General features: G+C 42.9%; 2 protein-coding genes across 10 annotated transcripts in view; one reads left to right on the forward strand and one right to left on the reverse strand.

The window, feature by feature from the left end:
- Window positions 1–19,527, forward strand: part of sptan1 (spectrin alpha, non-erythrocytic 1) — a 38,660-nt gene extending 19,133 nt beyond the window's left edge. For 4 of the 8 annotated variants that reach the window (XM_020618732.1, XM_020618733.1, XM_020618729.1 and 1 more), the window contains 34 exons: window positions 894–1,092; window positions 1,460–1,564; window positions 1,668–1,700; window positions 2,366–2,401; window positions 2,969–3,016; window positions 4,783–4,874; window positions 5,399–5,543; window positions 5,632–5,813; window positions 5,945–6,044; window positions 6,153–6,350; window positions 6,437–6,583; window positions 6,692–6,795; window positions 7,449–7,611; window positions 7,841–7,855; window positions 8,825–8,956; window positions 9,221–9,358; window positions 9,445–9,549; window positions 9,650–9,858; window positions 12,099–12,219; window positions 12,481–12,602; window positions 12,696–12,828; window positions 12,916–13,014; window positions 13,121–13,280; window positions 14,151–14,227; window positions 14,318–14,527; window positions 14,679–14,975; window positions 15,301–15,413; window positions 15,666–15,683; window positions 17,590–17,644; window positions 17,798–17,994; window positions 18,124–18,177; window positions 18,265–18,411; window positions 18,898–19,045; window positions 19,124–19,527. In XM_020618732.1, the coding sequence (XP_020474388.1) occupies window positions 894–1,092; window positions 1,460–1,564; window positions 1,668–1,700; window positions 2,366–2,401; window positions 2,969–3,016; window positions 4,783–4,874; window positions 5,399–5,543; window positions 5,632–5,813; window positions 5,945–6,044; window positions 6,153–6,350; window positions 6,437–6,583; window positions 6,692–6,795; window positions 7,449–7,611; window positions 7,841–7,855; window positions 8,825–8,956; window positions 9,221–9,358; window positions 9,445–9,549; window positions 9,650–9,858; window positions 12,099–12,219; window positions 12,481–12,602; window positions 12,696–12,828; window positions 12,916–13,014; window positions 13,121–13,280; window positions 14,151–14,227; window positions 14,318–14,527; window positions 14,679–14,975; window positions 15,301–15,413; window positions 15,666–15,683; window positions 17,590–17,644; window positions 17,798–17,994; window positions 18,124–18,177; window positions 18,265–18,411; window positions 18,898–19,045; window positions 19,124–19,249 (4,228 nt within the window). In that variant the 3' untranslated portion in view covers window positions 19,250–19,527. The remainder of the gene's footprint in view (window positions 1–893; window positions 1,093–1,459; window positions 1,565–1,667; window positions 1,701–2,365; window positions 2,402–2,968; window positions 3,017–4,782; window positions 4,875–5,398; window positions 5,544–5,631; window positions 5,814–5,944; window positions 6,045–6,152; window positions 6,351–6,436; window positions 6,584–6,691; window positions 6,796–7,448; window positions 7,612–7,840; window positions 7,856–8,824; window positions 8,957–9,220; window positions 9,359–9,444; window positions 9,550–9,649; window positions 9,859–12,098; window positions 12,220–12,480; window positions 12,603–12,695; window positions 12,829–12,915; window positions 13,015–13,120; window positions 13,281–14,150; window positions 14,228–14,317; window positions 14,528–14,678; window positions 14,976–15,300; window positions 15,414–15,665; window positions 15,684–17,589; window positions 17,645–17,797; window positions 17,995–18,123; window positions 18,178–18,264; window positions 18,412–18,897; window positions 19,046–19,123) is intronic. The other 4 variants (XM_020618730.1, XM_020618737.1, XM_020618734.1 and 1 more) reach the window with 3 other exon arrangements.
- Window positions 19,398–24,911, reverse strand: dync2i2 (dynein 2 intermediate chain 2). Of its 2 annotated transcripts, none has more exons than XM_020618744.1 (9): window positions 24,665–24,911; window positions 23,070–23,321; window positions 22,866–22,975; window positions 22,194–22,351; window positions 21,528–21,637; window positions 21,086–21,253; window positions 20,435–20,667; window positions 20,191–20,348; window positions 19,398–19,861 (listed from the first exon to the last, which is right to left on the reverse strand). In XM_020618744.1, exons 1-9 carry the CDS (start codon window positions 24,740–24,742, stop codon window positions 19,623–19,625), a joined length of 1,506 nt encoding a protein of 501 aa, XP_020474400.1. In that variant the 5' UTR covers window positions 24,743–24,911; the 3' UTR covers window positions 19,398–19,622. The 2 variants fall into 2 exon arrangements, with proteins under 2 accessions (XP_020474400.1, XP_020474401.1); XM_020618745.1 differs by having other exon boundaries at window positions 19,784–19,861; window positions 20,175–20,348.
- Between the last annotated feature and the right edge of the window lie 6 nt (window positions 24,912–24,917).

Here is a 24,917-nt window from a genome sequence, read left to right on the forward strand (position 1 = left end):
AAAATCTCACTCATTAAAATTTGGGTGCTTTGCTGAATGATGTTGCACTATGGCTTGTTTTCCCTTAAGTTTAGTAAGACTAGTAGTATATTTAAAAAGTTAGAATATTGCAGTGAAGCCCTGTTTCTGCTCATAAGGCGCATGTGGTCTGGTATTTCATGAACAAGCATTCATATCAGTGTTGGGCCTGACCTAAGATCTGTCTGGAAAAGGTATGTCTGGTATTTTTATGGAGGTATGAAATTAATAGTTTCACAGCTGATTCAGTCATTTGAAAAATAGATGGTGTTAATGGTATTTATATTGTTCGGGCCTGGAATACGTTTTGTTATCATGATGTTTTCCATTTGTTTGTCTGTTTGCTCAGGTAGTGTAGTAAAGTTTGTGTTGTACAAGTCTCAGGTTAATAACAGGTGTCTAGAGCTGCAGCTAATGATTCTTCTTCCTCTGCTACTGCTGCTTCTTCAGTTTCAATTCATTGTCTTTGGACTGACTGATCATTTGTTGCAGGGCTTCAGGGCTAATTTTGCAGCTTTAACTTTCAGAGGCATCTTTTAGGAAACAGAGTGATAACCAGCAACACATGCAAATTCCTTAAAAGAGTAGATTCTCAAAAAATACTTAAAAATTTGTCACAGTATTAGAAGGATTATTAGATGCATTAAATGATATGATTAGATTCTGTGGTTGCGACTTGTTAGTTTTTGTCCCCTTGGCAATAGACTGGCAGTTCACACTGTCATTTCTTTGCGTTTACAAATCATAAAGCTCATGCCCCAAAACAAGGCTTCCTTGTGCACAAGCTCCCAACATACAGCATGTCAGTGTTTTTCTAGTACCTGAGTTTCCAGTGGTTCTTTAACATAATGCTTCCTATTATCTCCTTTTTCAAGGTATGGTACTCTGTTAGACCTGGGAGAGAAACGTAAGGACATGCTGGAGAAGAGCTGCAAAAAGTTCATGTTGTTCCGTGAGGCCAACGAGCTCCAGCAGTGGATCAATGAGAAGGAGAGCACCCTCACTAATGAAGAGCTCGGCTCAGACCTGGAGCAGGTTGAAGTCCTGCAGAAGAAGTTTGATGACTTCCAAAAGGTAATGTCCACCTATCTTTTAACCTTTCTTTCTATGAGGAAGCCAAAGTCACAATGTCGCTTTTGTTCTAGCTCAGTCCTACTAAGCTATCGTTACTCAGTGTAACTTCTCATGCAGCATTTCTTTCATTGGTCTTGCATCATTGTAACTTGAGTTCTTTATAAAATTCACCAGACCTCGACCATGAACTTGACTCTAATGTAATTTGTAGCAGTGAAATCATTTAAGCAGCTAATGTAACCTGATGTTTACTCTTTAGCTCTAATTCTACTCTTGTAAAATGTGTGAATTTGTTGAGATGGTTTGTACATGTTATTTGTTTAAGGACATGTTTCACAAAAAGTGTATGATCTTTCGTTTGGTGCAGGACCTGAAGGCCAATGAGTCTCGTCTGAGGGACATCAACAAAGTGGCATCTGAGCTGGAGTCTGAAGGCCTCATGGCTGAGGAGGCCCCCATGGTTCAGGCTCAGGTAAGTTCTCCATCCCTAGATCAACTACATATGAGCTATCTTCTATGTTTTAGCTGTAGATTAATGGAGATTGTGCGTTTGTCCCCCCCTCTTTTTTTTCCAGCAACAAGATTTGCTTGGTGCTGCTCCTGGAAAGGTTGTAATCATTTATGTAATTTACATACATTTTGCTTCATATTTAGTAAACATTTCCAATATCTAGAGATGGGCCTGATCTGATCCTATATCTCTATCGGGTCTGATATTGATGTCATTCATTCATCAGATATGGGATGGGTCTGATATTGATGTCATTCATTCATTCATCAGATATGGGACAGTGCTGATCCACTTACTGATCCATATTCCAGTCCACAGCTTGTGCTGGACCATGAAACTGCAGTAACATAACATGAGACATGTCACCGAAGATGGGGGAGATGGATTTTTTATTAATAATAAATTATTAATGTCCTAATGTTAGCTAAATTTTAAGTGGTAAATGTGAAATTTGCAACGCCAAGGCCACATTTATTTCTAGCCCAAAAGTGGAGATTTGTAAACGTGCGTGTGTGTGTGTCCTTGGCCTCTGACCATCTAGAGGTTACACCTATCTGTCATTACTCATATTTAATATTTTGTTTATTAGTATTGATTATTTTATGGCAATGAAAGAGCTCTTGTATTGGAATCTGTATCGGAATCGCAGCTGTGTATTGGAGTCTCATTGGAACTGAAAAAATGTGGATCAGCCCATCACTACAAATATCAAAATAATGAATTGTGTGCTTACCAGCATCATGACTTTTTTTTCTTGTACAGGATGAAGCTGATTCCAAGAGTGCATCTCCATGGAAGGTAAGCCACATCTACAATCTGTCTCAGAAAAGACATTCAAGCATTCAGTTATTGCGTGTTTCTAGACAAGCCACAAACGTGTGGCAGCCTGTCACTTTTGACCTAATAATGTAACTGTGCATGTTTGGCATCGGGTTGATGTGTAATACTGTTGTGTCACTTCTGGCATTTACTGCAATCATGCTGAATGAGACATTTACCAGCATGGGGCATAATATTACGTGTCCTCATTGAATATGATTGGACACTGATGAGACAACAGGGCTACTTTGGAATTCCCAAGCCTCTTAAATGTCCCTTGAAATTTAAATGATGTCTCAATTGTTTAAAAATGTTGTTTGATTCATCACAATTAGTTGAGTTTGGGGCTGGTTGGTTGGTGCTGCTCTAGCCATGGTTGCTGTGGTTACCATGTCTTGATTGGTGTTAATTCTTGGTTGGTATTGAGAGAAGACCCAGATGAACCCTGAGGGCTTCCATAACACTCTTAACTGGTGTGGTGTTTGTCTTTTTTGTCCCCTTCTTTCCCTGACAACTTTGTCATGTTTTGTTCATCGTTGACTATAGAATATACGCTTGGCTGTTCAAACAACGGCTAACTTTAATACTATCAAGGTAAGATTAACTAGTGCTTTATTTTGAATCCCTCCTCCGTGTCCTGCATTTTGATCAGAAAGCTACCTCCATCGTCATGGTTTCCTTTTGGTGTCGCATGATCTCTTCCTTCCTGTGCTCTGAAACCTGACTCTAGTGATAGCAGTGTTCACTTCAGTTTGGTTCCACCCTGTTTCCATGCCACGTGTTCATCCTGTTACAGTCCTTCTTGCTGTCTGCTGTAGTCTGACATATTTTCTTTGTCCTCATACTGTGTAATGTTCTTGCCAACATCCATCTGCCTTTGTTTCTCCATCACTGCCTGTGCCCATCAAACCCATATTAGACACAAACTATGCAAATAAGCATGTTGTATTTGCATCTTTAATATTTTATTTAAATACAGTATAAAACATAACTGAACACACACCTGTGCTATGAGAAAGAAAAATGAATCTGTTTAATGATAAGTCTGAAACATAAGAAAATATGAATGACTTGAAAGGGCCCATAAACACTCTGTACTGAACCTGTTTTTAATGTTTAATGAACCTGTGAACACCACAGTGTTGTCACATGTGTCTAACACAGCACGGCTCCATGTGGTAACAAACCACCTGAACAAGTAAGAACCAGGCTGAGAGACTTCATGTAAGGGGGAGAGGGTACAAGAGCATGAATAGACCACTGAACATAAACAAAAATGCAGTGGAGGTGGTGGTTAGGTGCTAAAGGAAATTTGCTTCAGTGACTGATCATATGGAATGATGTCAACCTCTATGGATGGTGTTTAAAGAAAAAACTGTTGCTCACAAAAGTGCAAAAGAGTAAAGTACCAAAGTACATGAAAGGTAGGTTCATGAATATTGGCAGTATATTCTTTGGTTCAGTTAAACAAAATTAAACTGGTTTCGATCAGATCGGTTCCATCTTGTGGTGCGAGGAAAAAACAAAAACCAAATGCCAAAAGAAATAAAATTATTACATCGACAGCATTTGTAAATACTTAATATTGTAGCAAGATTAACCAGTGGTGTATTTTTTTTTCTACTGTATGTTTAATGTAGTGTTTCTCATCTTCCTTAAAGGTTGATCTCTACATCTAACAGTTCTAATCTAATTTCATAGCAAGATCAAGATTAACTTATTATACCCATAGGGCAATTTATCATACAACCACATAGTCCAACATGCATACCAAATACAATAAAAGCACATCGCAAGAAGAAAGATGGGGAGGGTTGAATCATGTAGTACTATTCAAGAGGGCAGTGGTAGCCCTGACAAATGAATTCTTAAATTCTATTTGTTCTACATTTTGGCAAAGCAAATCTCTGACCAGATGGCAGCAAGTTGCATTCTGCAAAAAGAGGGTGGCTCTCATCTATAATACTGATTTCCTCGCAGTTCAATGTCTGTATAAACCAGCAAGTTCATTAAACTTTTTGACAGCAATTTTACTGCACATCTTCACAATGTTCTCCAGCCTCTTCTTCTTGTTCTTTGAATTGAGAGACCTGAACCAACAAATAAAAAGAAAATGTCAGAATGGACTCAATAAAACAAGACTAATATATTTTCATAAACAAAGTATCAGCATTAAAACTCCTAGGCTTATGATAAAAAATACATAGGTTGATGGGCCTTTGCACAGTCAGTGTTAAAAAGTCAGTGCTACAGTTGTGTTGCAACGCATCCATCATCTTCACACTTAATCACTCAAAAAGTACCTGTTTAAAACCTGAAGCTTATAGAATGCCATTTAATGTCGACTGTTTTATGTCCAGGAGCTGAATAATCGCTGGCGGTCGCTGCAGCATTTGGCTGAAGAGAGGAGCAACATGCTGGGCAGTGCCCATGAGGTGCAGCGGTTCCACAGGTAAGAATCAAAGACTGAGGCCTGTGACGTCATCTATACATTTTGGGAAGCTCTGGTGTGTGTTTAAATCTTGCTATCATTTGACAGTTACTAGAGCTGTACAGTTCAAGTTTAGACAAGAAAGGCAGGTTTACCTGAAGTTCTCACATAGTGCATTCCACATTGTGACAGAGTTGGCTATTGAAGATCTACTGTAACTGTTGATCTATTTGGAATTGAGAGAACTGAAATCAAAACACAATCAAAACATCTAGTACACTTACCTTCACAGTATGAACTGCTAAACAGTAACAGCCAGTGGGAAGCTAACCAGGCTAACTCTACCTGTTGCTAGCTTGTCTGCCTGAGAAACCAGTCTGGCCATGAAATCTGGGCAGGGGGTGTGGAGAGACACAGACTGCAACCAGAACCTCCATCAATGTACAACAACTTTCTGAAACCCCAACTGGCACAGAAACTTGAAATGAAACTGTTCTCTCTTGTGTGGTGCAGCATTTTGGAAAGTTGTCTTTGTGTTTTCACAGGGATGCAGATGAAACTAAAGAGTGGATTGAGGAGAAGAACCAGGCCCTTAACACTGACAACTATGGTCACGACTTGGCCAGCGTTCAGGCTCTGCAGCGCAAACATGAAGGATTTGAGAGAGACCTAGCAGCCCTGGGTGATAAGGTCAGTCATACAGAATTTTTGCATAATGTGTGATTTTAAATATTTCTTTTGTGGCTTTCTTTTGACACTCCTGCTAACCCCTGCCCAGGTGAACTCTCTCGGTGAGACAGCGGAGCGTCTAATCCAGTCCCACCCAGAGGCAGTGGATGACATCCAGGAGAAATGCACTGAGCTGAACACTGCCTGGAGCAGCCTGGTGGGACGTGCTGACCAGCGCAAAGACAAGCTTGGTAACTCCCATGACCTGCAGCGCTTCCTGTCTGACTTCAGGTGAGGAGAGAACAGCCTATGGATGCCACTAGGTCAGATTTGTTGTTCGAGTGACGAACAACTAGGCTGAAAAAGTGGCATGAGCCAAAGAGATGCCTTAGGATATGTGTGGTATTGTCATCTTTACACAGAGATCTGATGTCCTGGATTAATGGCATCCGAGGGCTTGTGTCCTCAGAAGAGCTGGCCAAAGATGTGACCGGAGCTGAGGCTCTCCTGGAAAGACACCAGGTATTGAATTCCTCCCTTCTGTTTCTGTACAGAGTTGCAAACGTCATTGCAGCGCATTGCCCATAAAACACTGCCCACCCATGTTCTTTTGTCTTTCTATTTATCCAGGAACACCGCACAGAGATTGATGCTCGTGCTGGTACCTTCCAGGCCTTTGAACAGTTTGGTCAGCAGCTGCTGGCACGAGGCCACTATGCCAGTCCTGAGATTCAGCAGAAGTTGGAGGCTTTAGATCGTGAACGTGCTGACCTGGAGAAGGCCTGGGTGCAGCGTCGCATGATGCTGGACCAGTGCCTTGAGCTCCAGGTAATGAAATTAGCCAGTAGAAAACTGTTACGTTGTCAGGTACAGCTGTTTTTCTCTCAACTGACTGTTGTCTTGCATTGCACCAGCTCTTCAACAGGGACTGTGAACAGGCTGAGAACTGGATGGCAGCTCGTGAAGCCTTCCTAGCCAGTGACGACAAAGGCGACTCCCTGGACAGTGTGGAGGCCCTCATCAAGAAACATGAAGACTTTGACAAGGCCATTAATGTGCAGGTCAGTAAGATGTTTCAGTGCTGAGTGAAAAGAGGCTCATCAAATTGATTAAATGGGTTAGTTATATTGGTCATTTTATAAACAATTCACTGTTACCCTGCTATACAGGAGGAGAAGATTGCTGCTTTGCAGTCCTTTGCTGATCAGCTGATTGGAGCTGACCATTATGCCAAACCTGAGATCTTCAAGCGCCGCAATGAAGTCCTTGATAGGTAGGAGCTAGATTTATTTATGGACAAAACTGTCTACAAAATACAACAGGGATGACACTTTGAAGTGAGAACACTTTGTTCTAATATGATTTCTAGTGTTAATTAAATGTACAAAAAATAATGATCACTAAATTGAACAATATATCTTTTAAAATGATCTACATCAATTAAACAGATTGAATATAATAACCTGTTAACCTTATTTCATAAATGTACCCTGGCATTTATAAGTCCCCCTCGTTTGTGTCGCTTTATAGTTAATGGCAGACTGTCCACAGTGCTAGCTACATTATTCGAAGGACATACAAAGGACATGAACATACATTGGCCTTTGCCATGCTGACTATGTGGCATTTTTATCTGTGCCTCTAAGTGTTCAAGAGCATGCCCGCTGATGATATAACATGTGATGCATCTTCTGTTGTTCTACCCTGAGCTGTTCAAGCAGCAGCGCCACACTTCTGAATTCATCTCTGCTAAAATACAGTTTAGAAAATATAAAATCACCTACAAGTCAGTGTCAGATCACCAGCAGTATGTTCCTCAGTTCAGCTGTCATTTCACTATATTACCAGGAACAGGTCAAATCAAAGGCATCAGTTATGACAAAGTAAAATTAAGATAAAAGGGAGAAAAATGTTTACATTTTAAAGGTGGCGCCGGCTGAAGGCCCAGATGATCGAAAAGCGTTCGAAGCTGGGTGAATCCCAGACTTTGCAGCAGTTCAGCCGGGATGTGGATGAGATCGAGGCTTGGATCAGTGAGAAGTTGCAGACTGCAACTGATGAGTCCTACAAGGATCCTACTAACATCCAGGTATATGCTGACTAGCACAGGAGTACATGGAATCACCTCACAAGTTGTTTTCAGTGTAATTTGGTGAACTGAAAACCATTTAAACAAGAGCGTGACCTGAGCTAAATTCAAATAGCTGATGTGTTCTGTCTTGTTTTATTGACAAGAATCTTCTGTCACTGTGTTAAATCCCTCTCTTTGTCCTGTCTGAAGTGAGACTCAATTTCTCTCACTGTTTTATTTTTTATAGCTGTCCAAGCTGCTGGTAAGTTTGAGCGATGTGTCAGCTGACTAACAACCAAGCTGGTTGTCTTCCATGTGTCCGCGTCTCTGCTATGTGTGTAGACCCGACATAGACCAAGCATTCCTTCCATCTTGAGTTTGCCCCCTCAGCTCTGTTGAGTGTCAGCTTCTGTACCACTTGGATTTTAATTGTTAGCTTAAAAAAAGTTTGGATAATATTGTGCTCATTTTATTTTATCCTAGGTTGGTTCTGTCATTGAAAGCTGTTAGTTGCTGGGTGTGGCTTCCATTTTTATGTTCATTTTGAGGGGGGTATCTTTAAACTTGCTTCAGATTGAGTCTGCAGTCAAAACTATTCAAATTGGACCTAGAAATTAAATTCATTAGGCTGAATGGTTATTGATTAATAGCACAGCAGGTTGTCTGCTACACTGGTGTCCCACTGACCATTTCTAAATTGTGAAGTGTAACTCTGCGCTGTGCCAGGCTCTTTGCCTGATGTTTAAAGACAGTGTCTTGTAGACCAGCTGTCAAGACCATGGAAATGTAGGAAGCTACTGACATGAAGCAACTTTGAAGTGACTCTTCCAGCAGTAGGTTTTTTCACAGATGTTGTCCTCTGCACTGCCATTTTTTGTTCGTGTGTCCTCTGTGTGTATATCAATGTCCGACATATCGTCTGTCATAGTTGCTATCCTGTGTTGCAGTATGTTTTTGTATTCCACTTTCTAGTTTGTCAGTGACAAACACAATTTGAACACTAAATTCAAATGTGATGTTAATCTCATAATGGGGGGGCAGGCAAACTTTAATTTCAGCTCTTGCCTTGAATATGAATGTGACATTAATGCTGGATGTTGTGTTGAATGACTTCACCATTATTAATGTAATCTCAATATAAGGAGAGTTGTGCACATAAATCAGGAGCTTATCCACCTTGTGGTTCTCATGTATTGTCTGTGTTCCCTCCTACCTCTGTTTGTGCTGTCAGAGTAAGCATCAGAAACATCAGGCATTTGAGGCAGAGCTGCACGCCAACGCAGACAGAATCCGTGGTGTTATCGATACTGGCAACGCCCTGATCCAGAGAGGAGCCTGTGCCGGCAGCGAGGACGCAGTCAAAGTATGTCTGTGCACTCTCAGAATACAAATTTATTTCTCTACATGTAAGTTTTGGCATGCTGACACTTTTGTCAAATGTGGCAGAGTAAAATTTACATCCTGTGACCAATCATGTAAGAGCTTAAGAATGACTCAGCTAGTGCAAGACATGAATTCTTTTGAGAATAAACTGAGATCTAGTGGCTCTCCACATGGCCAGGTGTGAGCATCCACTCACATGGAGTAGTGTTGAGATGAAATATAAGTGACTTGTCTGTTTTTTCAGGCACGCCTCAACGCTCTGGATGAACAGTGGCAGTTCCTTGTTAACAAGTCTGCAGAGAAGAGTCAGAAACTCAGAGAGGCCAACAAGCAGCAGAACTTCAACACAGGAATCAAGGACTTTGACTTTTGGCTGTCTGAGGTGAGCATCTGCATGCCAGAGTGAAACGCTGACACACCAATGTACAGAAGCTAATCTCATCTCTGATGAATGCGACTGTTTCTCAGGTGGAAGCCCTTCTGGCCTCTGAAGATTATGGTAAAGATCTGGCCTCAGTCAACAACCTGCTGAAGAAACACCAGCTGCTGGAGGCTGATATTTCTGCCCATGAGGTATGTAGCACATTACTACAAATGGCTTGGCATATGGGCCAGCTGTACCTCTGAGAACACACAGGACCTTACACTGAGATCACCTGTGTCCTCCCCACAGGATCGTCTGAAAGATCTGAACAGTCAGGCTGACAGCTTGATGGCCAGCAACGCCTTTGACACCTCACAGGTGAAGGACAAGAGAGATGCTGTTAATGGCCGCTTTGCCAAGATCAAAAGCATGGCTGCTGGCCGTCGGGCTAAACTCAACGAGTCCCACCGCCTACATCAGTTCTTCAGGGACCTGGATGATGAGGAGTCTTGGATCAAGTAAGAGAGTTCCCCCTCAGTTCTTGTTATCTTGAGGAATCCGTGTTTTGGAAAGCAGTTTCTTTTTAGGGGTCCAAGCACCAGCAGTGTTGGAATGCAATTGTTTTTGTTGTTATTTATTTTTATTATTATTATTATCATTCAACCTCTAAAGGTGGTTGTGGTGACTAAACTATACGTGGTGTAAAGGTCCTATTTTAAAAGAAGGTAGTATCGCTTAAATAAAGGCCCCACAAATTATGACCTGAATCAACCACACTATACGCATTTTGTCTCATAACTCACTAACTGTAATCAGCACATTAAAAAAAATTATATCGCTGTGTTCACCACACTGAGCCACATCTGCCAGTTTACAAACTAGTCTCGGGTTTTTCAACAAACCTGGTGTCAAAACATTCCCTGGAACCTCGTTGTCAATAATTATCAAATATAGATTTTGTACATAGCTCATTAGCCACATGAATTCGAGCGTTGCTGTCATTTTCAGAAAAAGAGAGTATCTCACTCAAAAATAAACTGACAGGAGATTTTACCAGGACTGCAAGGATGAGTCGCTGACTTGCCATGGAAAGTGTTGGTGTAGCTGTGCCACTAGATGGCACTGTAACCCGTTTTTTAATTACACCAGAATCAGAATCAGTTTATTGGCCAGGTGTGTTCGACACACGAGGAATTTGACTCTGGTACATCAGCTCTCAATGTGCAGACAGTAAACCAGCATAAGGCTGTGTAATATAACAAAATAGCAGTATTAACATGGAATGTTCATTTAAATGAGATAAATAGTAATAAAGATAGAGTACTTAAAACAGAGTACTAGGGACCTGTACGAGTCTGTCTAATCTGTACAATGTATATATACACAGTACAGTACCATTAAAACAGCATTGTTATTTGCACATTCGCTATATGCTACAGATTCTGCACATCAGTTTCGATTGGTCTAACAGTGGCTTTCTGGTGTTTAGTTCAGTTTGTCTTCACAAAAAATTGCTCTTTGTTTGTAAATGCATTCTCCACATGACACCACAATTCATGTCTGTCTACAGGATATATCATAGTGTAATAGTGTAAGTTTTTCTAATGAAATATGATGATGCACTAATAATTTAATGTATGTTTTTGCTCCACAAATCACGTTTCACTCTGGAGAACCAAGATGATTATATCAGTGTGTCTTAAGCTTTGATCTCCCATCCTACATCATGTGGCTCTGTAGAGAGTGAGCCAGGACCTGGGAGAACCGTGTTAATCCACTTTGGGAGGTTGTTTTTTATGACTTGTTTTTGTAATGGCAAGATAAATATTTTTGTGATTATTTAAAAAAAAAAAGTAAAGTGTTTAAGATTACAAAACTCTTTGCAGCTCATGCATGCCCATGGTTTCACTGTAGTGACAAACTCTGGCGTTTGATTTTGTATATTTTTCTTGCTCCTTGTCTTAACACAGTTAAGTTGGTGAAGGTTTAAACACAGAAAAAGAGACACTTTCATATTTTACAGTATATACAATAAGTCAGTGGGATTTTAAGCATGAATTTTACACATATCTTTCAGTGTGTCTGCGGTGTTTGTACTAAATAGGGAACTAGCCACTTAAACAAGCCCAGTGACATTAGGGGTTTTTCCATTATAGGAACCTACTGAAACATGTCATGCCAAGTAATGCCTGGTTCAGACTACATGATATGTTTGTCTGATACGACCGTCACTATGTCAGATTACACTATTATAGAGTCGTCCAACAATTTAAAGGTGGGGTGTTTGAACCTATTTAGGGAGTGGGTTGATAACTCTTTATTATCCTTGAGGGGCAAATCTTTGTACAGGCAGTAATACATCCACAGTCAACACAGCATCATCTGATAGAAGACCAGCATTTCTGATAGAAAGCCAGTAATGAAGTCCAAGTTGTGGAGACTGTAGCCTTACAAATGTACTTTCAGACAATGCTAAGAGATGGATTATTTTTGTTCGATTGGCAAGTAAAACAGCTGGTAGTTTAGGGTACAGCTAGCTAAAATAATGTCCGTTAATCCAACATTATTGCAATACATCCTCCATGAAGATAATAATATTCAGTTCAGAATGTTTAGGCGAGGTGTTGATTCAATGGTATTATCATTTTTACAGAGAGGGGTTTCTGGTATTGTGTTCACCCAGTTTATCTAGTCTTGTGTTTTTGTGACAAGACGTACACAAATTAAAAGTACTCATTTTTGCCTCAACTCCACACAGAGAAAAGAAGTTGCTTGTGAGTTCGGAGGACTACGGACGTGATTTGACAGGTGTACAGAATCTGAGAAAGAAGCACAAGAGACTGGAGGCTGAGCTGGGAGCCCATGAACCGGCCATTCAGGTAGGGCAGGGATCTGCTCGTCCCATTTACTCTGTGAGAGCAGTTCTCCAAATAATTTAAACGGGCATCAGAGTGCGTCTAAAACAGGCTCTGTGTCTTCTGGTTTTTGAGCAGGCTTTAAAGTTGCATTATTCAACCTGAACACACCTGTTTGTGTTTGTATTTAGTTCACATTCTGGCTTTGTCAGAGAGAAATATTCAGAGAAATAACATGGCTTGGTGTATGCAGTGATTGGACCTCTTTGCTCTGTGTGCTCCCAGTCGGTGCTGGACACTGGCAAAAAGCTGTCTGATGACAACACCATTGGCCAGGAGGAGATCCAGCAGAGGCTCAGCCAGTTTGTTGACCACTGGAAGGAACTCAAAGATTTATCTGGAGCAAGGTAAGCCTGCTGACCAGTGCAGCCTATGATACAAAGACACAGAGAGGAATAGGAGTGTAAATGTTTGTGATGTATGTGTGCGTTTGTTCCCAGGGGACAGAGGCTGGAGGAGTCACTGGAGTACCAGCAGTTTGTGGCGAACGTGGAAGAGGAAGAAGCTTGGATTAATGAGAAGCTGAATCTAGTGGGGAGTGAGGACTATGGAGATACACTGGCTGCTGTGCAGGTACGTTTCATAACCAGAAAATCGGTGCCCTGTTATAAGTTATGATGATTTTTACTGAGGGTTAGGGAAACCTTTTGTTTTCAACAGGGCCTGCTGAAAAAGCATGAAGCCTTTGAGACAGATTTCACCGTCCACAGGGACCGAGTCAATGATGTGTGCGCTAACGGAGAGGAGCTGATCAAGAAGGTAGTCGCTGTGAAATATAAACATTAAGCAAAGTAATAATCTATGTGGATTTGTGAAATATGACTAGAGGAGCTATATTAAAGGTGTATTAATATGTCTCCAACAGAACAACCACCATGTGGACAACATCAGTGCCAAGATGTCAGCTCTGCGAGGCAAAGTGTTGGAGCTGGAGAGGGCAGCAGCTCAGCGGAAGGCCAAGCTGGACGAGAACTCCGCCTTCCTGCAGTTCAACTGGAAGGCCGATGTGGTGGAGTCCTGGATCGGTACAAACACACACAAGCACCTTTTCCACTGTGTGGTACTGGCTCAACTCAACACGACTTGACTTATTTGTGTTTCCATGAGTCAAATGTTGGGGATAGTACCTGGTACTGTTTTTGGTAGGACTTCTGTCAAGGTTCCAGATAAACGGAAACGATACCAGATGGTGACTTGTAAACACTGCAGGCTAGCAATTAATCATCAAATTGCGTAACTTACCCTCTTCCATCACCTTTGAGTAACCAGAGTCGTCTGAACTCCAAAGCAATATTTGCCAAACTCTCCTGTTTGTTTCAGCAGTCTTTTTGTCTTGCATCCTTCAGCCGCTTCTAAAACAAAATCTCTTTGCTGTGACAAACAGCCACATACCGAGAATCAAGACGTCACAGCAGTGTAATGCAGCATCGCTGTGACAACCAGCTACACTGTGGGGTGTACTATCTGCAGTGGAAAATAAAGCAGCTGGTACCAAAAGTGAGTAGAGTCGAGTCAAATTGAACCAGTACCAGGCGATGGAAAAGGACATCGGCATTTTGAGTTGTCACAGTAGGAAAAAAAACATTAACAAGTCCTATTACGTGTCCCAATAAACGATGCCACTCGGTTAGCATGCACAATACCATGATCCTGAAAATGGCTCACATAAATGAGATGCTGCCATCGTCAGTGTTATCAGTTGCACCTGTGCTTTTCATACTATGACATGTCAAAATGTCTGCTGCAAAAAGGTCCATGAGTCTATTTCCCCCAAATATGAAACCATACCTTCAATAATTGTCTAAGAAGCCAGACATCAACAAAAACCATCTTCAGTTTAGGCAGGACTCTGTGTGAAGTGTCACACTGAACCTTTGGATGTGGTTTGTGTTTAGGTGAGAAAGAAAACAGCCTGAAGACCGATGATTATGGCAGAGACCTGTCCTCTGTGCAGACTCTGCTCACCAAGCAGGTACACCCTCCTCCCCAGCAGTAGTCCAAGTTTCCACTGTACCATGTTACTGTCTCTGTTAACATCTTTTCTGTGTGTGTCTGTGTGCAGGAGACATTTGATGCCGGCCTCCAGGCCTTCCAGCAGGAGGGCATCACCAACATTACAGCCCTGAAGGATCAGCTGCTGGCCGCCAAGCATGTCCAATCCAAAGCCATCGAGGCTCGTCACGCGGCCTTGATAAAGCGCTGGAACCAGCTGCTCTCCAACTCTGCTGCTCGGAAGAAAAAGCTTCTGGAGGCTCAGGAGCACTTCAGAAAGGTAAAGAGGCCTGAGGACAGGCTTGTTGGTGGGGAAACAGTTCTTCTTTCCACAGTAAACCTAAAATCAAAACTTCAATGCAACTGAAGTAAAGCACTGTAACAAACCTCAGGTGATATCAGTAAATTGGATCATATCTTCTTCACTCCAGGTTGAAGACTTGTTCCTGACATTTGCCAAGAAGGCATCAGCCTTCAACAGCTGGTTTGAGAATGCGGAGGAGGATCTAACAGACCCAGTGAGGTGCAACTCTCTGGAGGAGATTCGGGCACTGCGTGAAGCCCATGAAGCCTTCCGCTCCTCACTGAGCTCAGCTCAGGCTGACTTCAACCAGCTGGCTGAGCTGGACCAGCAGATCAAGAGCTACCAAGTGGTGTCCAACCCCTACACCTGGTTCACCATGGAGGCCCTGGAAGAGACCTGGAGGAACCTGCAGAAGATCATCAAGGTCTCCACAACAAAGATTAGATACATTCTAATTCACAGATGTAGCCTGCTCATATTTTCAGTCACCTTCTTTTCTAAACTAAATTCTGCTTATACCACTAAACAGACTGGATATAAAAGCAAAACACAGTGGCAGCTGACAGGGAACACAACTTAGATTTTCTAGTCCTAGAGTTTGCTAGGAAGTATATATAAAGTAAATGCAAAAACAATGCCATGGTTGTGGTAAGGTTGTTAATCACTGTTAGATTTTGAGAGAGTGAAAGTCGTCGTCGGTGCACGTGACCTTGCTGCTGTGTGTTGTCTGGCTGTAACTGGGAATGCAGGAGCGAGAGCTGGAGCTGCAGAAGGAGCAGAGGAGGCAGGAGGAAAATGACAAGTTGCGTCAGGAGTTTGCACAGCATGCCAACGCTTTCCATCAGTGGCTACAGGAGACAAGGTAGAGGACACAGTCTCACCCACACGTCATCTGACGTGTTCATACTCTTGCACAAACATCGCATTGGAACATTCTCAAAGCCAAGGCATCAGCAGATTCACCACTCTGTACACTGGCTTGTGTTGTTTGCATTGAGCATTCTTGTTGTTACCTCATGTTAATATGTCTTTCTCTTTTTTTGTCTTTACACCCCCACCCCCCTCCGTCCTCGGCTGCTTCCTCGCTGGTGCTTGGGATTACTGTGCTAATCAGGACATATCTTCTGGATGGGTTAATATCACTTTTTCTCTTTATAGTTCAGACAGTTTGATCATGTGTGTGGGTGTAAAAGCCGAGTAGGATGTCATGATGAAACAAATCTTTCATCTCTGTGGTGGCTGGTTTTTGATGATCAAACTTATTAGGACCAGTTTAGAACCTTATGTTCTCCTTATTCCTTCTTGATGTAATGTTTATTTTTCCTGGTATATTCCCTGTTTTCCCTTCATTTTCTTGTCTGATGATTAATCTCTGGTCCTCCCTGCCCCCTCCCCTCTTTGAATAGCATAGCCTATCGACGGGTTATCTGTGTCCATCAGTACCAAGTAGCTGATGATCTTTCTGGAAGGTCAACCACTTTCAAGCCTTGCTCTGGTTTTGTTTGCTTTGTCTCAGCCACGCAGTGTGAGGGCTGTGTGACCTCACATTAGGGATGCACATTTTCAGTATGTTAACCAACCATTAACCGTTAACCGACAAGATTAAAACGCTAGGCTATTTAGACTAGATGAGTGTCTGTGACCCATTTAAAGAATACAGTAAAACCTTGGATTGCGAGTATAATTCGTTCCTGCAACGTGCTTGTAATCCACAGCACTCATATATCAAAGCAAAATTCCCCATAAGAAATAATGGAAACTCAGACGATTCGTTCCACAACCACTTATTCTTATAAGGATGATTACAGCAATACAAAATACAGTATAAAGTAAAATGTTGCATTGCATTATTGTTAAACGGATTTATAACTTGTACTGCTACAGCCTTATTTGGGTGGTGTTTTTCATGTCTCTTTTCATGGAGCTTTTTGTCACCACCCTCTGCTCCCATCATCTGCTGTCCAGGAGAGATGCAGCACATCTCAAACCCATGGAAAAGGCAGAAAAGGGCGCTGGCTCTCAAACCCATGGAAAAGGCAGAAAAGAGAAGCTTGTGAGAAGTGCCGGTACGCCAAAGAGTATAATGCACAAGTGCTGCTACTGCGTACCTGTGCGTACTGTCCCACTTCAAGTACTGAGATTAATGGAAACGCACATTGAAATCTCCGTCACAACCGCCACAGGTTAACAACCTATAGCCTAACGGTTTTGTTCATGAACAGCAACATGTCAACACACTGTGGGGTTGGTCTGTTTACTGTGAGACCCGCGGTGGAGAACACCTGGTCTGACGGTACCGTGGCCAACATGGGGAAACGTGTCTGATTAGCTTTCCACCATGCAGCCCCATGAGTTGATACGTTGGCCCTATAGCCATTATTTCAGCAGACTATTTTAAAAATGTTTTAACCATTTAACAGATACTATTAATTAGTTGGAATTCTTATTGTCAGTTAACGGTTAAACTGTTAAGGGTGTGCATCCCTACCTCATACACAAGTCTAAAAACCTGTCTGCTGTACTAACACACAACCAGTCCAACTCAAAGCACCAGGCCGCAGTCAACACCGCTTTTTGACCAGGGGACTGACCAGCTGTCACTGTTTCATCTGTGTACTTCAGGGATGGAGACTGCAAATTGTTTTCCACTGCACATATACAAACAAGTAGGATATAGTGGTGTTTTTAAGCGGATTTTAGTGAAATTTGGCCCCAGTGGGTATTTTTCTTTGATTTTGCATGTGTGCAGGGACTTAAAGGTGCACCCTTCATCTTCTGTAACAGAAAACTGACTTAACTATTCATGATCTACTAATGCCCTGCAGCTGTTTCCACTTGCAGATGTGAGGTAATTTTGCCACAATAATGACATACTACATTATGCACCCAAGAACAGGTATCATCTCCAAACACTACACTTAATTATAATCCCTAAATGTTTCTCTGGGAGCACTGGATGTTCAAGAGACTGTCAGAGTGAGTGCAGCAGTTTTCCAGAGAGCTGCTTCCCTTCTAATATCAGTGTCTGTTGGCACCAGGTCGTGTATGGTGGAAGAGTCTGGTACCCTGGAGTCCCAACTGGAGGCCACCAAGGTAGGTATCACTGTTGTAGTTCATCGCATGCTAATGCTGCTGCTGTTAGCAGGACATAAACATAGCACAACAAGTCGCTCCCAGTGGACAAGTTGTCAGGGATCTTTGTTGAATTTTGAGCCGAGGTCTGTGTGTGTGTGTGTGCGCGCGCAGCGTAAGCACCAGGAAATCCGGGCCATGCGCAGCCAGCTGAAAAAGATTGAAGACTTGGGTGCAGCCATGGAGGAAGCACTGATCTTGGACAACAAGTACACAGAGCACAGCACAGTGGGTCTGGCACAGCAGTGGGACCAACTGGACCAACTGGGAATGAGGATGCAGCACAACCTTGAGCAACAGATACAGGCCAGGTAACGTCATGTTCCAGAGTTGCTCTAGAATTCAGATACAATTTTAGGGACACTGTTGCCAAAGAGGAGAAAGCTGCAGACCAGAAAGTGAGCTGCTGCTTTAAGTTCCTGTCCCTCTGTGTCTCTCAGGAACACCACTGGAGTGACGGAGGAGGCACTAAAGGAGTTCAGCATGATGTTCAAGTAAGTGGCATAGACCGGCCTTCATCATGTCATGTCTGTTTTCATTCTGATCAGCTCACATCCTCATGTTTGCCTGTTTCTTTGTAGGCACTTTGACAAGGAGAAGTCTGGACGTCTAAACCACCAGGAGTTCAAGTCATGTCTGCGCTCGCTGGGCTACGACCTGCCCATGGTGGAAGAAGGAGAACCAGATCCTGAGTTTGAGGCCATACTCGACACAGTGGATCCTAACAGGTCTGTCACCTCTACAGGAAATTGCACTGAAAATGGCATAAACTGCAAACAGTATGGCTGTTTCTATAACACACAACTGCTGCATTGGTTGGTGTTATGGAAATCTGTGTGGTTTAGCTAATCAGACAATAGCCTAAGCACAATACCAGTATCTTGATGAAGAGGTCTCACATACACACAGCGCAAAGAGTCAGTGAGTGACAAAGGAAAGACGTAACAGTCAGGTTTTGTATGACGCTGTTCAGCTGTCACCCCACTAGCTGGAACCAATCACAATTGTGTCTTAGGTATGTGGCTTTCATAGGCATCTTTCAGATAGGTGGCTGGGCTCAGACAGATGGGCTGTTAAGGTAACAGGTTACGTGTGTGTGTGTGTGTGTGTGTGTGTGTGTGTAGGGACTGAATCTGTGTGGAGTGTTTGAGAGAACTGTGAAACACAAGGTTAAACAGCACTTACAGTTGGCTAACTGGAACCTGTGTCTGCAGGGATGGCAACGTGTCACTGCAGGAGTACATGGCGTTCATGATCAGCCGGGAGACAGAGAACGTGAAGTCCAGTGAGGAGATAGAGAGCGCTTTCCGAGCGCTCAGCACTGAGAACAAACCCTATGTGACTAAAGAAGAGCTCTACCAGGTCAGATGTGTTCACTGCTCATTCAAGTTCGGCGTCAACATCTTGGTGGACGTCTAACTGTCCCCCTCTTCTTTTCAGAACCTGACCAAGGAGCAGGCGGACTACTGCCTCTCACACATGAAGCCCTACCTCGACAGCAAGGGCCGCGAGCTACCATCAGCCTACGACTTTGTTGAATTCACCCGTTCGCTCTTCGTCAACTAATCCCTTGCCTACAAGTGACCAACTAGGACGCGTTTTTCGCACTCACACAGACACGCTTCAACACAAACATGGTTGAAACTGCATGAATGTGGCACTAGAAATACTCACCAATACCAACTATCTGTACTATCTATTTAACTCTTTGTGCTTCTCATGATAGTATTGTGGTTGTTTTAGCTTGTGCTTTCAATAAAATTTAAGAACCTAACAATAATGTTGTGACGCCATCTTACCAATCGCAATGTGCTTTAATAAACGCTACTGGTTAGAACTGGTAATGGTGCTTATCTTGTTTTATTTCACTTCCACACTTTAACAAAACACAGTTCACATACAGTACATGCAGTGGTGGTCATCTGGCCCAGGTAATCTCTCATTCTGCCACCTGATTGGCTATCTGCTCCAGCTGGCTGCTCTCTCTGGGACTCTGCTCTGTCAAGTCAGTGCTCAGCTGCCAAATGCCAACTGTCCCATTTGTACTTCCCACTGCCAAGAGATGAGGGTTCTGATAGTTGAAGGCCAAACAAGTTGCAGCTTGACCCGCACCGCCCTGCTCGATGGTGGTTGCTGGCCTCAGTGACCTACGGCCCAGGTCAAAAATCTGCACCTCACCTGGGAGGGAGAGAGAGAGAGAGAGAGACAGTGCGTAAGAAGACATTTGTTAAAGTAAAGTCACCTTCATAGATGGTACATCTGGTCAAACTGAGTCAAAGAGACAGAGTTTCTCTTCTCTCTAGTAACAAGACAGAGCAATGACACTGGTCTCTCAGGGTTCATCAAAATCTGACAAGTGACCTTGGAAATAATGTGTAATGGGCACATGAATAAATTCATCTCTAGCCTCCACTCCAATTTTACCACGGACAGCGGGTGTGACTGATCTGTTACATGTGTAAGCTATATAATTTCCACTATGAACACACACAGCTGTGATGTTGCACCTTGTCCTGTGGCTGCAGCAAACACCAGTGGTCTGGTTGGAGACCACTGCACCTGAAACGTGTAGGAGTCTGAAACCTTGAGAGAGAGCAGCGGGCTGGCCTGCAGCAGAGAGTGGAGGTGGACCAGACCGTCAGTCCCTGCACTCAGAAACAGGTTCCTGCAGACAACGACAAGTCAGGACAAAATCTGGTTATGGGTCACCTGTAACAATCACCCCTATCACCATGTGTGTGGATCTGTCACCTGTGGAAAGGGGAGCAGTGTATGGAGTGGACAGGGCCACTGCAAGGCCTGAACGAGAAGACTGCTGGGGCTCTCGGAGGCACACTCTGGCCCTCGAAGGGTGCAGCAGCTGGCGTCTTGGAGGAGAAGGAGCATCTGAGCAGCAGGCCAGCCTCAGAGCCCACCAGGAACGTATCAGAGTCCCAGGGAGACAGAGCCAGGGAGGTTACCCCCACAGTACCGCTGCCTTGCGCCTGTGGGCAACACAGGACACACAACTGTAACTGTGTCCACTCTCACATCCATACCACCAAGGTGTTTCAGAGTAGCGGCTATGTAGTGTTCAAAGGTGACAAAATACACTCACCAGCCACTTTATTAGGTACACCTGTACAATTGTATGCACCTCAATGTTAAGGTGGAAGTGTTACATTGAAGTGCATACAAGTGTACAGTTGTCCCTAATAAAGTGGCCTGTGAATGTACTGTATACTCAGACAAGTTACTGTGCACACTAAAACTACTTATTTGAGGGTATGTTGATGGACAATGTCCCACAAAGCAATGTCACAAGAAGCTGCTCACAGCTGGGGAAAACGGTATGAACTAATTGTGAATGCTCCAGGAACAGTCCCACAACATTTCTGTCTTTTTTGGCATCCTGAGTCTCACCTTGAAGCTGACACTGCTGTGGGGAACCTGCTGTTGTACCAAGACGTATGCAGCATTAAGGACCAGCCTGCCCTGGTCCAAGTCCACCATCCACAGCAGCACCCGTCCTTCTGAACTGGCACTCAGCACCCTAAACTCTCCTTTCTTCTCCAGGGGTACCCAGGCAACCTACACACACAGGACGCTGTCTTTTAATCCACCAGTCAGACTAATAAAACAATAGTGTAAAGATCAGTTTAAAGTGGCCCAGGCAAGTATTACTGCAGAGCAAACACCCCAGTGACAAATAGACATGCTCTATATAATCGCAGACAATGGGTTTTTAATATCATGAAGCACTAAACCTCTCCACCACCATCAAATGGTCCAAACATTATCAGAGCCATGCCAGTGGTGGCCCATGCTTATTAGATAATAGCAGAGAAACTGACTGTCAACTCACCTGATAAACAGGCTCCCTGTGGCTGTCTGCTGACATCCCACTTAGGGCCAGCACAGGGTCCTGAGTGCGACTGGTGTCCCAGACCACCACCTCTCCACTGTACAGACCCCCTACAACCACAGCAACACGCACACACAATGCGGTTTACACTGAGCGCTACTCTAAATCTGATTGCATGAAGGGTAAAATCAATATGGAATAATGCAAGAACCAAGTTGGAATAACGGGAGGCTATTTTCCAATCCAACCATTCTGTTGACATTTTTGGAAAAGCAGCATTAGTCATCTGGTTCAAAAGCATGAAAGTATGGAATCTGCAAACATTGCAGAAAACAATATGGAACAAAATAACTAGTGCAGCTACCACCTAAAATGATACTGAAACCTATTGGCTCAGTGCATGCTGACAGGCACACAAATCTCACTGAACTGCAGCCAGCCCCCAACCTGCTTAGCTGCATGAGAAATTACAGGATAATTTTAGCCTTACAGCAGCATATTAACCTGGACTAGATAGGCTACATCTGAAGAAAGGTTTAGTCTGCTAATGCTGACAGTTACAAATAGGTTGTAATACTTCTGAAGTCTTCAATGTTGAGATTTTTGTATTTGACTTTGCTAGCACGCAGAAACAGTCTGTTATCAGTTCATGATGTGATGGTGTACCTGCAATGAGCGTGGGCTGGTTGGGGTGGCAGCACAGAGCAGTGACTGCAGTGTGAACATCTATGATCAGATCAGCTTGTTTGGGGCTGAAGCCTCGACGAGACAGATTCCACGTACAAACATACGACCTCTCAGTGCTCCAGTGTCCATCATCAACCCTGCCCACAATAAGAGGCTAGAGTGAGGTGAAAACATCCAGCACAATCTCTGAAGTTTCAGGTTTGTTAACGTCACCACTTTCCTCCACTACACAAAAGTGAAGCCAAATTATAATACGCTGGTTGCCATCTTGGAATTCTGCAACTACAATCTGTGCAGTACCGACCAGGTGACGGCTTCAGACCGCCTATCAAAGCTGTCAAATCACCTGAAATACACTCCCTTTATATCATCTAACAACTTTTTAAAAACAAGCTTACTAGAAAAATAATCACTTGTATGCACATCAGTGTGATAATATCTACCAAAAACCACAGAAGAGACCTCTGGGGAAAATCTGTCTGATTTGTACTTTGAGTTTTTATTTTGGCTAATGTCCCATCAACTAACATGGAAGGGACGGGATTTATAACCTATACTGCAACCGGTTGCCTGGGGGCGATCGACTTGCAGTGGCTCATTTATACAGTCAATGATACATACATACACAGATTAGGTGAATTACTAACATACCGACCATATGCACAGGCAATGACTGAACCTGTACAATTCCAAGACACACTTGTTGCATGAAGCCCTCTCTCTTGAGCAGTGGGATGTTGAAGGCAGTGGAGGCACGAAACCTGCAAACATGGAACAAGAGCGTTATTTTGCAGTGCTCTCTCTGTAAACATACGTCAGGTGCCCTCCACCTCCTGATTCGTTGGTCCTTCTTACCAGCTGACTGTAATCCCAGTTCACCTGAAACCCATCAAAGGCGTGACTCCTGCTATTTCTGACCAGCTCTCTGATGACCACGTCTTCAACCCGCTGCAGAAAGTCCTTCAGGCCAGGTGGCTCTGACTCGTGGTTTTTCCAGAGGAGCTCCGTCGCCTGGTCCTGTGGCTCTGTCTGGGTGGAGCTGATGGTTGTGGACACAGCCTGGGTGTCTGTCTCAGCACTGTGCACCTCTGTGGTCTGACAGCCTCTCTGAAACACCAGTAAGTTATAAAGGTTAAATGTGGGTGAGTGCTTCAACTGTATGAAAGTGTTTGTATTATCCTCATTTATTAATGTCTAGGGTAAAAAATCTCATCCCTGTTGTCACACAACACAAACGTTGTCAGCTTTTCTCTATTTTAACTGGTTGCCAGTGTGATTTCTACATTGCCAGCACCTGTTGGTTGCTACAAGCGAGTTTCATTATAAATTAAAGGAGCATCACAGGCTGGAAATACATCTATTTGATGATTTTTAAAAGATATCAATAATTCTGTCCCGTCGATATTTGGAACTCTGTGTGGGATGGATCAGCTTTGGCTTTTTGTTCTGTTTTTGTGTGTGTGTGTGTGTGTGTTGTTCCAATGCAAACAAAAGAAATAAACACGAGCATAACCAAAGAATTATGCAGGGCTGCCAGTATTTATGGTCATGATTGTACGTAACTTACTTAAATGTTAAAGTGTTCAACAGAATGTCTTAACGAAAATATTAATATAAAAAATAATTTGTTGTATGTCATCATTAAAAGTATTTCATTTATGTAGGCTATTTTTATACAAGGAAAACTGACTGAGGAAGGTACTGCTGTTCAAGTTATTTGATTTTAATTGTAATCGACTTGCTCTGCACTTTTGCTTCTTTTTTTTTTTAACCAAAAGCAATCAGAGTGGTTAATTTGTTTACAGTAAATACACTGTCTGCTAATTTATTTTGTTACTTTTCAGTACACCACTTTCAGTATGGGACTTGGTATTTGGCACTTAATATCACTCTTGTGAGTTTGCTATCTTTAATGATTACAGCTCATAGAAGGGTAAAAATATTCTGGAGTGGCATTGATATGATGTAGGTAAACAGTTACAAATAATTAAAATTGATAATAGGAGTGTTAGACATACAGTACGTATACGAATGATCAAGTATTGACAATTAATTAATAGTACTGGTGGTGATGGAGGGCCCCCTGAAACAATTTTGCTTAGGGACCCCTAATGATTTTGGCCGGCCCTGGCACTATCTCTACTCAGTGTTGCACTTTGTAGACGGTCCCTGCGCCTAGAGACCAATGTTATTTGCATGGAGTGGAGGACGGCTCGCTTTGATTAAAAATAGGGCTGTAGCTTGTTGTCTATCTTACTACGATGCTAAAGAGATATCGTTTGTGTCTTAACAACGTTTCGCTTATACGTTATTGATCCAGAAATTATGAATCCGTATATATTTTTCCAACTTTCCCAAAGTATATTTCCAATTGGACACGACAGGTACATTGTCATTCATTCTAACAGTGCACTTTCGGAGTGAAAGATGCCAGTGCTGCTCAAACATACCGACTCCTGCTCCAGCCGCTGAGATTTCCTCCACAGTGACTGGATACTTATGGATTCCAAGGCTTCGTCAGTAAACATGCTAATGGATCTAGTTTAAAGAAAAGGCGAACGGTTAATATTAACTAAATAAACTAACTTGAGACAATGAGTTTTTAAATTCCAACACGTCGGTTATTTTAGTGCGCCACACTCCACACAGTGGTGGTGGCCTTAGCTGTTTCACTAGCAACTAAACTAACGCATCCATGAGCTA

This window comes from Monopterus albus, unplaced genomic scaffold, assembly GCF_001952655.1.
Source record: "Monopterus albus unplaced genomic scaffold, M_albus_1.0 scaffold209.1, whole genome shotgun sequence".
Taxonomy (NCBI): Eukaryota; Metazoa; Chordata; class Actinopteri; order Synbranchiformes; family Synbranchidae; genus Monopterus; species Monopterus albus.

What these genes read in the sequence shown, in the direction of transcription:
- dync2i2 (XM_020618744.1), bottom strand. Translation starts at nt 24,742, where the DNA reads ATGTTTACTGACGAAGCCTTGGAATCCATAAGTATCCAGTCACTGTGG. An exon ending in ACAGCAGTGTCAGCTTCAAG is followed by an intron (nt 20,668 to 21,085) that starts GTGAGACTCAGG and finishes TGTTGCCCACAG; the next exon opens with GCGCAAGGCAGCGGTACTGT. An exon ending in CACTGCTCCCCTTTCCACAG is followed by an intron (nt 20,349 to 20,434) that starts GTGACAGATCCA and finishes CGTTGTCTGCAG; the next exon opens with GAACCTGTTTCTGAGTGCAG.